The following is a 13,887-nucleotide window of genomic DNA, read 5'->3' as shown; positions in this document are numbered from 1 at the left end:
AACTGACCAGCAGATACGATGGGACAATCTCATGGTTCAGACGATCAGGGTGCTACTGTACAAAGCGATCTTCGTGCTAAGGTGATCCCCATACCTTAACATAGACTTGCGACAGTCGTAGCGCTAAGGTTGTTACGTACAACCTTTACGGCATCCAGGTTTTGTTCATAGTGTGAGACCGCCTCCGTGATCTAGTGGTAGAGCGTCCGCCCGGAGAGCGGAAGGTCCGGGGTTCGATTCCCGGCCGCGTCATACCAAAAGACGTTAAAAGATGGTACTTGTTGTAACCCTGCCTGGCGCTCGGCATTAAGGGGCTAAAACAAGGACTGGTCGGGTCGGAGTCAGTATATTGTGTCTGAGTGGTATCTATAAATCGGCATCAGTCCGGACTAGTACAAGCACCTAAACACACACACACACACACGCGTGCGTGCACGTCGCTGTATAAGTGCAATAATCTTGGACGCGACGTTAAACCCCATTTCACCTCACCTTCAGAGTGTGAAACCTATACACAAACTCAACCTTCTGAACGAGTTCGGTTCTCAATCAGTTTCAGTATTAGAAAAAAGACAGGTGATGCTTGGTTGGAAACATATAGGTGTGTGTGTTTAAGGGGGGGGGGGGGGGGGCAAATATTAAGACGCCCCGGTTGTCTTATTAATTATTCCAGTCCCATCAGGAACTATAATGCCATCATATAGAACACACATTAATGCAGAGTGACACCATATCCTGACTATGGAACACTTAACGAAGACAGCAGGATATGGCTTGTAAGTGTGTCCTCCTTGCTCCGGTGATCCAAATACGCCATAGAGTGTCTCCTCACAAGGAATACACGTTCCAGGTCAAAGGGGTTCGTCGTGGTCTGGTAAAAACAGCTTTTAATGGATCCTCCATTGCTTTTTCAAGGTATTGTCTCAGCAGGTCGTTGACGAAGGATGCTGGAGGACACCTTCATTGTCAGATATACGCATCAGTGAGGACGGAGTGGCAGAAATAACAGATACATCTGCGCATAATACCCTGCATTGTCGTGCGTCCTTCGTTGTAGGGGATGAGATGGTTGTTGCATTGTCCGGTGATGGCGAAGTGATGACCAGTGGTGGGTGTATCCTGTTGGGCGGATGAGAGGGATGATAGCGAGATGATTGTCTTCTCAAGTGTCAATGGGTTGTTGTAGAATTGTATTCGGTTCCGCTTGGGTAGTTGGGTAAACTCTATAGGTTTCACGTGGGTACAGTGAATTCGGGCCCTGTTTATAAACACATGAAGGCTAGCATTGACGTGCATTATGTAGCATGGATTATGGCAGTGGAAAGGATTATAGATTGAATTTTCATAATTGCAAAATCATCTGGGTATGAAGGGCTGACGTATAGGTGGGCATCCAGGAGGACATACAGGAGGATATACACAGGACATACAGGAGACCTACAGGATGACATACAGGAAATACGGGAGGATATGCAGGATGACATACAGGGGGACATACGGGAGGGCGTACAGGAGGACACACAGGATGACATAAAGGATGACACACGGGAGGACATACAGGATGACATACAGGAGGACATATGGGAGGACATACGGGAGGACATAAAGAAGGACAGGAGGACATGCGGGGGGGGGGGGCATACGGAAGGACATACAGGGGGACAATGACATACGGGAGGGGATACAGGAGGACATACAGGGGACAGGAGGACATAAAGGGGGACAGAAGGACATACGGGAGGGGATACAGGAGGACATACAGGGGACAGGAGGACATAAAGGGGGACAAAGGACATACGGGAGGAGATACAGGGGGCAGGAGGACATAAAGGGGGACAGAAGGACATACGGGGGACATACGGGAGGAGATACAGGGGAACAGGGGGACATAAAGGGGGAGAGAAGGACATACGGGGGACATACGGGAGACATACAGGATGACATACGGGACGACATAAAGAAGGACAGGAGGACATGCGGGGGGGCATACGGAAGGACATACAGGGGGACAGAATGACATACGGGAGGGGATACAGGAGGACATACAGGGGACAGGAGGACGTAAAGGGGGACAGAAGGACATACGGGAGGAGATACAGGGGGCAGGAGGACATAAAGGGGGACAGAAGGACATACGGGGGACATACGGGAGGAGATACAGGGGAACAGGGGGACATAAAGGGGGAGAGAAGGACATACGGGGGACATACCGGAGGGGATACAGGAGGACATAAAGTTGGACAGGAGGACATACGGGGGGTCATACGGGAGGAGATACAGGAGGTCATACAGGTGGACAGGAGAACATACGGGGGACATACAGTGGACAGAACATAAAGAAGGACAGGAGGACATGCGGGGGTAAACACGGGAGGACATACAGGGGGACAGGAGGACATAAAGGGGGACAGAAGGAAATGGGGGAGGGGATATAGGAGGACATACAGGGGGGCAGAAGGACATAAAGGGGGACAGAAGGACATACGGGAGGGGATACAGGAGAACATACGGGGGACATACGGGAGGACATAAAGTGGGACAGGGGGACATGCAGGGGGACATACGGGAGGAGATACAGGGGGATAGGAGGACATAAAGGGGGACAGAAGGACATACGGGGGACATACGGGATGGGACACAGGAGGACATACAGGGGGACAGGAGGACATACGGGGGACATACGGGAGGACATACAGTGGGACAGGAGGACATAAAGGGGGACAGAAGGACATACGGGAGGAGATACAGGGGGCAGGAGGACATAAAGGGGGACAGAAGGACATACGGGGGACATACGGGAGGAGATACAGGGGAACAGGGGGACATAAAGGGGGAGAGAAGGACATACGGGGGACATACCGGAGGGGATACAGGAGGACATAAAGTTGGACAGGAGGACATACGGGGGGTCATACGGGAGGAGATACAGGAGGTCATACAGGTGGACAGGAGAACATACGGGGGACATACAGTGGACAGAACATAAAGAAGGACAGGAGGACATGCGGGGGTAAACACGGGAGGACATACAGGGGGACAGGAGGACATAAAGGGGGACAGAAGGAAATGGGGGAGGGGATATAGGAGGACATACAGGGGGGCAGAAGGACATAAAGGGGGACAGAAGGACATACGGGAGGGGATACAGGAGAACATACGGGGGACATACGGGAGGACATAAAGTGGGACAGGGGGACATGCAGGGGGACATACGGGAGGAGATACAGGGGGATAGGAGGACATAAAGGGGGACAGAAGGACATACGGGGGACATACGGGAGGGGACACAGGAGGACATACAGTGGGACAGGAGGACATACGGGGGACATACGGGAGGACATACAGTGGGACAGGAGGACATGCGGGGGGACATACGGGAGGACATACAGGGGGAGAGGAGGACATAAAGGGGGACAGAAGGATATACGGGGGACATACAGGAGGGGATACAGGAGGACATACGGGAGGACATAAAGTGGGACAGGAGGACATACGGGGGACATACGGGAGGAGATACAGTAGGTCATACAGAAGGACATACAGGGGGACAGGAGAACATACGGGGACATATAGGGGACAGAACATACGGGAGGACATACAAGGGGACAGGAGGTCATACGGGGGACCTCCAGGGGACAAGAGGACATACGGGGGGGACAGGGGGACATACGGGAGGACATAAAGGGGGCGGGAGGACATACGGGAGGACAGGTGGACATACGGGGGGACATAGGGAGGACATAAAGGAGGGCGGGAGGGCATACGGGAGGACAGGAGGACATACGGGGGACATACAGGGGACAGGAGGACATACGGGGGACATACGGAGGAACAGGGGGACATACGGGAGGAGACACAGGAGGACATACGGGAGGACAATGCACCATACGGATTAGGACACTTGGTGCCAAAAGTAACAAAAGAAATTGTTAAATCTAAATATATTATTAATTTCCCCATAGTTCGAGCTTCGCCGAATTAGAAAATATAACATAAACTGACGAAATGTAACTGCTAACGTTTTGAGTAAAATGTTTCATCAAATGAATGTCCTAATAGTCGGCGGTCACTGTAAACATCAAACAAAGAAACATGCCTTCTCTCCGTAATGAGACACACACGTTACCGTAAAACTAGTCAATATCCGACACAACAGATTAAGCATGTGTACTCGGTAAGACTTTATACAAAATAAACAAAACAAAGAAACACTAAGCTACTTATCAATTTCAATCTAGACTTACCGAAGCTGCAGAGTATGAAGATGTATGTAAACCAAAACATAAAAATAGATTGACCTAAAATAGATTAATGGTTTGTGAAAATTGGACACTCGGACACACTCAGGCTTCTAGGTTTGTCAGCGACATACCCATGCTCGTGGGTTTTACCAAGTTTTAAACATCCAAGGCCAATACCACATCGTGTTTTCCTCCCAATAACCTCACACGCCGTGATGTAACTGGAATAATGTTCAAAATGGCGGTAAATCCAACTCACTCATTCATTAGCTGAACTCTCTTCGTAGTGTCTGCCATTATAACTTCTTAAGGATCGTCTAGCTTATGCAATTTAGTTCATATGAGAGGATATAGCGCGATAGCCTTGAAGTTAAAGACATGGGTTCGATTCCCCACATTGATAAAATGCGTGAAGCATTGATGTTGCTGGATTTGCGTAAACCTCTGACTAACTCTTCAGAGCCCACTTGCACAAAGCGATATTAGCGCTAAGACTATTGTAAGTCTATGTTAAAGTATGGGAGTTAAGATCATCTTAGTGCTAAGATCGCTTTGTGCAAGTGGGCCCAGGTAAACTCGATGTGAGTGAGTGTGTGAGGTTTTAGAAATATTCCACCCATATCACGGCGAGAATGGGTGCCAAATATTTTGTTTTGTTTTCTGTTTACCTGTGTAAAGACGGTGGTCGTGTATTAACAACTTGGCTGCCCATTGCAACACGATGGAGTGAATGTGAATGAACTGGTCGATTAATCTTTTTTAAACAGGCCATCACAAGATAAACATTGATCCTTAATAGTTTGTATGTTCAAAAGTCACCATCGCTTTGTCATGTTAAGTTACAATGTTAAGATTTGTGATTATCCGTGAGAAGATACTTGCCGTAAAGGAACTCAAGGGTATTCCCAAAACCCGAAAAGTCGCAATGTCCTAAATCAAACGATAATGTTCAGCCAAATGTACCCATTTTAGATCTCAGAAAACGAGTTATTCAAGATAAAAGGACCAATTTAGGTAATATCTAAAATGACTCTGATGTTTCCAAGACTTTGGGACAGATTAAACGGATTTTAAACTGTGAGAAACAGACACTAGACACTTAAAGAGCGATCATAAAAACTACTTGATCGGTTTGGATGAATGGCCGCGAACAGTGATGTCTCTCTTGGTCATCGGAGATGGACATGACTGACCAATGACTCGGACATGGAGGATGGGATGGGGGAATTAAGCATTCAAAAAGGAGGGCTTATCATCATAGCCCCCTGCTTGAGACCAGACTGACCCATTGTCCAGGCCACTGGTCAACATACGAGATGACCATCCTCGGACAATGCCGGACAGCGTAATGATCGTTCAGTTTGTCGAGATGAGCCGAGGCGATCCGAGTGTCATGTCGCGTGCATTGTAGAAGATGACCTTGAAGATAAAGGGTTAACTTCAATTTTGTAAATTAGAGATTGGGAAGGAGGTGGGTCGGGTGTAATTTGTCACGGGGCATGGGTTTATAGTTTTCTGCTCTAAAAAAGCCCCGGTAAATCTGTGTCGAATGCATGCTGAACTAAGCGTAACCCTGCTTGTAATGATAATGTAGGATTTGATTACAAAAGGGTTAAGAAAGATTTCCTGTCGAGAACAAGAGTGCGTTATCACGCGAAGAGCGGCGGGTGTTTGGAAACATAGATCAAATTCCAATAAAAAATGTCAAGATTAAAATGAATTGGTTACAAGGGATTATTATCCATGACAGATATAATTATGATTCTTTAAAAAAGAATACATCTTTTGAATAATTATTTAGAAATCATTTATTATATAAATATTACGACGTCACTGAGCTGTACGAACTAAATCTGTGATGGACGCGTTTCTGTGAATGAAACGTTTTCGCATGCATTTCTTGTCAACACATTTATGTAAAATAATATTATTGTCATAACAATTTCGTTTGTAGAATAGTAATATTTGTACAAAATGTTATGCGTATAGCTAGGTATTAAAATCTGTAAAATACTAAAGTGTTATTTTGTGAGCGTTGCTGTTAGTGGCGAGGTGGTGTAAGGGAGATAATTCCAGAATGGCGCGCACAGCATTCACGCTATGATGTCGGTTAATAGGAACGTTGGCATTGCTGCCGTGGTATTTCTTTCAACCAAATAAAACATCGTTATTAAGAGAAATTCGGAAAAGAATCAGACTTAATATTGAATAAAGATAGATGGAAAATCATCAATAAGATGGTTTCAATGCTTAATAAGATGGAATGCACTGCAGGCAAAAGAAAACATACACCCATGTTTGATGGTGGCTAAAAATAAACCAAACATGGTTATTCAATAGTGATCTATGTGATACGGGTATCATAGTTGTGTTTTGGACCTAAAGTTTGTAGTGTGTCTGCGACTGTTTTCAGCCAAGTAAAGTTTTGACAACGTTTGTATTTTTTGGTCAAATCTAATTTTCAAGTCCGTACTTTCTCCCCAACAACCGGGAGGTTTTTGTTGAAAAGAACCTGTGTTTATATTGCGCAGGAGAACGAGAGACAATAATATACCTACTCTCACATCTATGAGAACAAGTAAGTAAGTAATAAACACTTTATAGAATTTAAAACAACGTTAAATAACAAAGAAGCAGCTGTTTGGATATTCTGAAAGAAGGAACGATTTTAATACTAACCCTCATCACAACTTTGACTACACAAAAGCTTAAACGTTGCGCCTACATTCGTTTATACACAACAGGAAATATTACATGCCTCCGTCTACCACACATTTTATCCAGCATATGGGTATTTTGGTCGTCTTGTTGACAAGTATTCTAAAACCCATAAAAAATGCACAAAATTTTGATATATTAATTTTTGTTTAAACGTGACTTGAATGAAAAAATATATTTAAAATATGATAGTTACACATGTAAAGATTAATCTACTGAAACTAATTACCTACAAAGCGTCTCCTGGCTGACAGGAATATCGCAACCGTTTAAAATTATTCCAAACACATACTCACACCCATAGCAAGAAAAATATTCCAGTGTGTTCGCCGTGATATATTCATACCTGAACATGGAATGGCCTTTCGTCGCCCTTATATACCCCATGAAATGTTCATATTTTCTTGAAAACATTAAGTATGATTAATTCCTAAGGGCTTATCAAAAATTAATCTACATGCACAAATAATCGCCTCAAAAATATTTCTTTGTTTTGTTACTTGAGATTCGAAAAAAGGGGGTTGCGAGGTTCAAACCCCACATCTGGCCACGTGCTACACAAAGAAACTAACACTCCTTATTAAGTGGTTTGCCTCGAAACTGCATCCCTTAATTACAGTTTTCCTTCAGTCTCTATACGCCTGTAAAATTTGACAAGGTGAACCGGCCGCCCAAATGCCCGCTTGACCACTGCATTGTTACACCGTCCCATTATAAATGACCGCTGGTTGAATTGTGATTGAAAAAATGAGAATTTGCATGTCGACGTGCAATAACTGACCAGTGACCGAACTCTTGGTTTTGACGCCTGGCCATTTTCGAACAATGCTTTTTACATGTCATTAATGATTTTAATTTCTCCCTCCAGATGGCCTGGATATCGCTTCACCCAAGCCCTAGTCGTGAAAGCGGATATGTTGGCAGATTAAACGGATTTCAATGTCAAAGATAACGCGATTACAATAATTTGCGATTACGATGCTTTTTTATATTTTTTTACGGTGTGCACGTGGTATTCAATACCAGTAATTCATCTACAAACAGATGACGACGTTTCATCAGTATAGACTGTGTCTGTGTCGTTTAAATTAGTTTTGTTTCATATTTCGTCAATTCATTGACACTCGTCTTGAACATGACTTCTCTTTAACAAAGCTGTATGAATTGGATGTTCGCCAGGGTGATATATTGGGCTCTTCTTTATCTCTATCTTGTCCGCAATAGAAATTCGGACAATTAAAGAAATATTTTCTCCCTTTACAGGTTCTTTCCCAGGACATGTAGTGACCTGTGGTGACTAGTGTCCAGTTGAAGATGACCCTCGGGTAGCCTGACTGATGAGGGACGCTTTGGAAGGGGTGGGGATACGGGTACAGAGAAGAGAATGAGGGACGCATCTGAGAGGCATTGTTGTTTAAAGAACATGTAAATCATAAAGGCAGATGAATCTTTGTATCGACAGTGATAATAAAAACGTTTTATGAATGAGTGACTGGATGAGTTGGTTTTAACGCCGCTTTTAACAGTATTTGTCTTATATCACGTCGTGTCAGCTTGATGTAGGAGGAAAGCCCGAAGTGATGCAGATCTCAGACGTTTACCACTTCGGTGAACCCACTAACACGGGTATAGTGCCGACAAACCTAGAAACATAATCGGGGCGAACCGGGATTCGAACCGACAATCATAGGTTTCTGGCGCGCACAAGGGACGCAACTCGGGGCCTTAGACGACTGGGCCACCCGTGCCCGCGTTTTATAAATGAGGCAGTATGGATGAGTGAGTGGATACATATTGTTTACAGTCACATATAAACTGCAAGGCGGAAGAAAGTATACACTTGAAAAAAAACCCCAACCCTATGATATCCTTATCAAATACATTACCTTCAAATAACTATTTCTTTTGCTTCATTTTAACCACAATTAACCATAGGTGTGTGTTTTCTTTTGCCCTGCCGTATATGTACATATGGCATAGATCTCATTTTAATATCACAGATACCATGACATGTTTGCTGACATGTTTGCACAAGATCGCTGCACGCGTTCCTCCAGATGGTCGCACGTATTGCATACCCAATGATGAAAGGAAGCGGTTGAAAGTCAAATTACTGTGAGGAGGTGAGGCGAAATGGGGTTTAATGTCGCTTTCAAGATTATTTTACAAATATAGCCACGTGCATGCATGCAATGTCGGTTTTTGTAGTTCTAGCCAAATGAGTGAGTGAGTGAGTGAGTTGGGTTTAACGCCGCTTTTAACAGTATTCCAGTTATATCGCGGCGTGGCAGCTTCATGTGGGAGGAAAGCCCGAAGTGATGCAGGTCTGGGACGTTTACCACTTCGGTGAAACCCACGAGCATGGGTATGGTGTTGACAAACCTAAAAACATAATCGGGGCGAACAGGGATTCGAACCCACAATCATAGGTTTCTGGCGTGCCCAAGGGACGCAACTCTGCACAGCGAATCGCAGCGGCTTAGACGACTGGGCCACCCGTGCCCCCACTAGCCAAATGAGATACCATGCCGTAGTTTAACACGAATACCCCACTCAGACACAGTACACTGACTCCCAACCTATCAGTCCATTTTTTTAATCCCCATAATGACAAACAACAGGAAGGGTAACAAAAAGAATCCTTTTTTAGATCTTATGGTATGACGCGGCCAGGGGATCGAACCACTAACCTTCCGCTCTCCGGGCGAACGACGCTATCAATTACATCATGGAGACGGTCCTATTACTGTGGCTATATGGAGTGGTCAGAAAACATTAGATAGATAATCGATTGCAGTGGCTATATTTCAGTATGTGTATGTCACTTTGTAAATAAACACAATGTTTTTTGACGGAAAATTACATTTTGATTTTTTAATGGCTATTTTGATATGGACAAATACAAACAGTGAACACAGTTTTTCAATGTGAGTATATTTTCATACCTTATGTAATTTATTGTCATTATATACGTACAAATATTCATGGACTCGTGTCATTTGCAACGTGAGACAATGGAAGGCTTCATCGTCGCGTCAGACAAAGAAGGATGACGTCACAGACGGAAAAAGTGAACAGGATTGCGTACTTCTAACTGGATCTGGTTCGTTTTTTATTCACACGCGCACCCATGAACGCGTGGATGCACTTTTTTGTTATGTGTCCGGAATTCGCCTATAAACATATTCAACTTTAAAACCATTAGATTTTGCGAAGAACGATGCTCATGTCAATCACTGGATTGTCCGACCCAGACTCGATTATCTACAGCCCGCCGTCATATCGCTGGAACATTGCTGAGTGCGGCGTTAAACAACAAACAAACAAAACATAAACATTTTACTTTTTATTCCATCGTGTAAATAATTTCATAGTGGGTGGGTGATTTTTAAGGCGCTTTAAACAGTATTTTCAGTTATAAACCGTGTGAGGAAAGAATGAGTGCTTTAAACCAATAAAAAAAAACCATAGCCTTAACATTAATTAATAAATAAAGACACCGTCTCCTGGTATGTGGTGTATTTGTTGTGAGGTTCGATCGGTTAGTGCCTCGGAGGTCACTTCATAACTTTGCCAGACATGAGCCGTTTGGAAACCAGGAGTTATTTCCCTTCAATTGTCTCGGCCAAGTGACCAACCGTTAATCTGCATATTATACGGTACCCGACTGTTGAAACTATTACACAGGAAGGAAATAACACAAAACACACCTTACATGTTAAACAAAACAAACAACAGTTACTACCAGTGGCTTCTTTGTGAGCAAAATACAAACACACCAGTTAACTCAATAATGACGAGAAAAAAATATTTGAAGCGGCCGTATAATATCAATCACAATACTAATTCAGTCACCGACTAACACACATCTAAAGGTTGGATGGTTGGTTTGTTGTTTTACGCCGCACTCAGCAATATTCCAGCTATATGATGGTGGTCTGTAAATAATCGAGTCTGGACCAGGCAATCCAGTGATTGATATCATGAGCATCGATCCACGCAATTGGGATCGATGACATGCTTCAACACATCTAAAGGAAGCCATTAATCAACACCAAAAGGCTGGAAGAACGAAAGTAACACATGACCTAAATACGTCACAATGGAGTTTCCTATACATGACACAAGTTTCATTTTGTTCATAAACATTGATTTTGCGCCAGGAAATCCTGACTAAAATATAACACGCTAACATGAGGCTGATGTTGGTTTCGTCAGAGCCAGATAGACACTCGATGAAAACGTTTCGCAAGTTTCAAATAAATGGCTTGTGAACTTAGTACATTGTTTACATTAAACTTGATTGATTGTTGATTATTGAAGATTATTTTATTTCAGGTTTATCGTGTGCTTTTTTGCTTTTTGCTTTCTCTCAAATCATGTATACATCTTGAAAACGAACGTGTTATTGGTGACGAGTCGGACAGCTATCACTGGCAAATCACCAGTACATTGTGGCACTACCTGGTAATGCCAGTGTATACAGCATCAGTTTTCTCCATACAGTTAAACCGGGTTAAGCTGGACCCTGTTAATCACTAAACCCCAAATGCCGGCCGATTACTTTTGGGTACGCTGACATGTATATTCCATGTGACAATACCTTCTACCCGTGATTCGCTAATCCGGACACTTGGCAATCCGGACAAGTTCAGAGACAACGACACGATGTCATTGGCGTTATACCCAATCGTGTCCAATATGCTAAAGAGGTGTAGTGAAATGGGTTTTACGTCCGAGATTTTTGCACATATAAACCGACTACTATGCAAAAGAGCTGATATCAATGCAAAAGATATTATGTAAGACAACGTGAATGCTATAGCTATATCTTTTAGCGTTGTAATCATAGATAAAAGTACAATGTACACGTCATCATGTTTCGGCTTTAGCCATATTCTTGAATAAGTCATTGTGTATGGTTTCTTTGTTAGGATGTGCTGGCAAATATCCCTCTTAATCAGTATTTAACCCTATATACAGTACATTATGTATGTATGTATTTCCAAATTCGTATAGAATCGATTTATGACATCAGTAAATGGCAACACAAGACCCGTGAAGGTCCGGGGTAGAATAGGTCTTCAGCAACCCATGCTTGCTGTAAAAGGCGACTATGCTTGTCGTAAGAGGCGACTAACAGGATCGGGTGGTCAGGCTCGCTGACTTGGTTGATGCATGTCATCATATCCCAATTGCGTGGGGGGCACGGGTGGCCCAGACGTCTATACGGCGCTGCAATTCGATGTGCAGAGTTGCGTCCCTTGGGCATGCCAGAAACCTATGGTTGTGGGTTCGAATCCCGGTTCGCCCAAATTGTGTTTCTAGGTTTGTCAGCACCATACCCGTGCTCGTGGGTTTCACCGAAGTGGTAAACGTCTGAGACATCCATCACTTCGGGCTTTCCTCCCACATTAAGCTGACATGCCGTGATATAACTGGAATACTGTTAAAAGTAACTCACTCACCAATTCCGTGGATCGATGCTCATGATATTAATCACTCGATTGTCTTGTCCAGACTCGAATATTTACAGACCGCCGTCCAGCTGGGATATTGCTGAGTGCGACGTTTAACAACAAACCAACCACACAAAATCAATGAATAAGTAACGGATTAAATTGAAACTGTGTTGGGTCAACACAATTGGTCAAATAAGTGGTAGCAGCAATAAGTATCAGGTCCCATGACGTGGTCCTAGGCACTCACGAATGTCTCGTATATGTCACTGTCGAATGTCCTAAAATTCGGTGTTTTCAGATAGGTATCCCACCCGCAAGTTAGGTCATAGAATGCCCCGAATCGACCTCATCTTGCTCTTCCACAGGTGCAGACAGCCTTTAAGAAACGGTCACACACTTTGCGAAATCGTCTCATCTGGAAGCGCTCCTAAAATCTACCAACGAAAGCCAATGTCAGAGCTACTGGCAGCGTGCATTTGTGGTGAATACGATGACATGTTTGGTTTGGTTTGTTGTTTAACCCCGCACTAAGCAATATTCCAGCTATATGACGGCGGTCTGTAAATAATCGAGTCTGGACCAGACAATCCAGTGATTGACATCATGAGCATCGATCCACGCAATTGGGATCGATGACATGCATCAACCAAGTAAGCGAGTCTGACCACCCGATCCCGTTCGTCGCCTTTAACGATAAGCATAGTCGCCTTTTACGTCAAACTTGGGTTGCTGAAGACCTGTTCTAACCCGGATCTTTACGGGACACATCGAGAAAATATTAAATCTTTTTCTAAAGCAATAGAAAGTCATAGCGTTTGACTCAATTGCGGCATCGATCACCGACAAGCCATGCATAAAGAGAAGACTTACCTGTAAACATTTTAAGATTGTATTTTAAAATTGATAATTATTTTTAGATAATAAACAGCTCAAAAATAAAACTGTATGGACAAAGTCATAATGGACTCCACAATAGAAAACAAATCCAGTTATTGAACCAATAATTCTCATCATTTGTATTCAAATATGCTATAATATAGCTATACATGGAGCACCTGTGCACCTAGATCAATTTTCCCAGACAAAGAAGCACGTTCATTATTCATAAATATTTATACATTTTGATAAATATCTGTAGTTATTCTGATGAAGCATAACACGGATACAACAGTTAGTAGAACGTGCTACCTCCGCCGTTCATAGCGTGTGGCTCTCACTGTGTTATTTACGTTGCTTCGAACAGCGTGTCGTCAGAATACTATTTTTTCAGTCAAATGCAGTTAATCACTAAACACAAAATAAAAAAAACAAAAACAGGAGTGTCGTGTATATTTCCTACCAAAGGTGTACAGTTACACTGATACCACCAGCCATCAACCACCATCACATCCCACCCACCACCACAGCCATCCACCACAGCCATCCACCACCACAGCCATCCACCACCACAACCATCCACCACAACC

The 13,887-nt window shown here is 43.6% G+C and overlaps 1 protein-coding gene across 1 annotated transcript; it reads left to right on the top strand.

The window, feature by feature from the left end:
* The first annotated feature begins 2,013 nt into the window (after positions 1-2,013).
* LOC139471085 (uncharacterized) lies at positions 2,014-2,986 on the top strand. Its single transcript, XM_071253381.1, has 2 exons — positions 2,014-2,292; positions 2,642-2,986. Exons 1-2 carry the CDS (start codon positions 2,014-2,016, stop codon positions 2,984-2,986), a joined length of 624 nt encoding a protein of 207 aa, XP_071109482.1.
* Positions 2,987-13,887: the final 10,901 nt, after the last annotated feature.

The sequence above is a fragment of the Haliotis cracherodii genome, unplaced genomic scaffold, assembly GCF_022045235.1.
Source record: "Haliotis cracherodii isolate W230 unplaced genomic scaffold, xgHalCrac1.p SCAF_21, whole genome shotgun sequence".
Lineage (NCBI taxonomy): Eukaryota > Metazoa > Mollusca > Gastropoda > Lepetellida > Haliotidae > Haliotis > Haliotis cracherodii.
Note: the sequence above shows the minus strand (reverse complement) of the source record. Positions and strands in the feature narration are given on the sequence as shown.

Bases quoted from the DNA above. Each gene is read 5' to 3' on its own strand.
- LOC139471085 (XM_071253381.1), top strand. From the start codon at position 2,014: ATGACATACGGGAGGGGATACAGGAGGACATACAGGGGACAGGAGGAC. The intron at 2,293-2,641 runs GTGGACAGGAGA...GATGGGACACAG, and splicing joins AGATACAGGAGGTCATACAG to GAGGACATACAGGGGGACAG.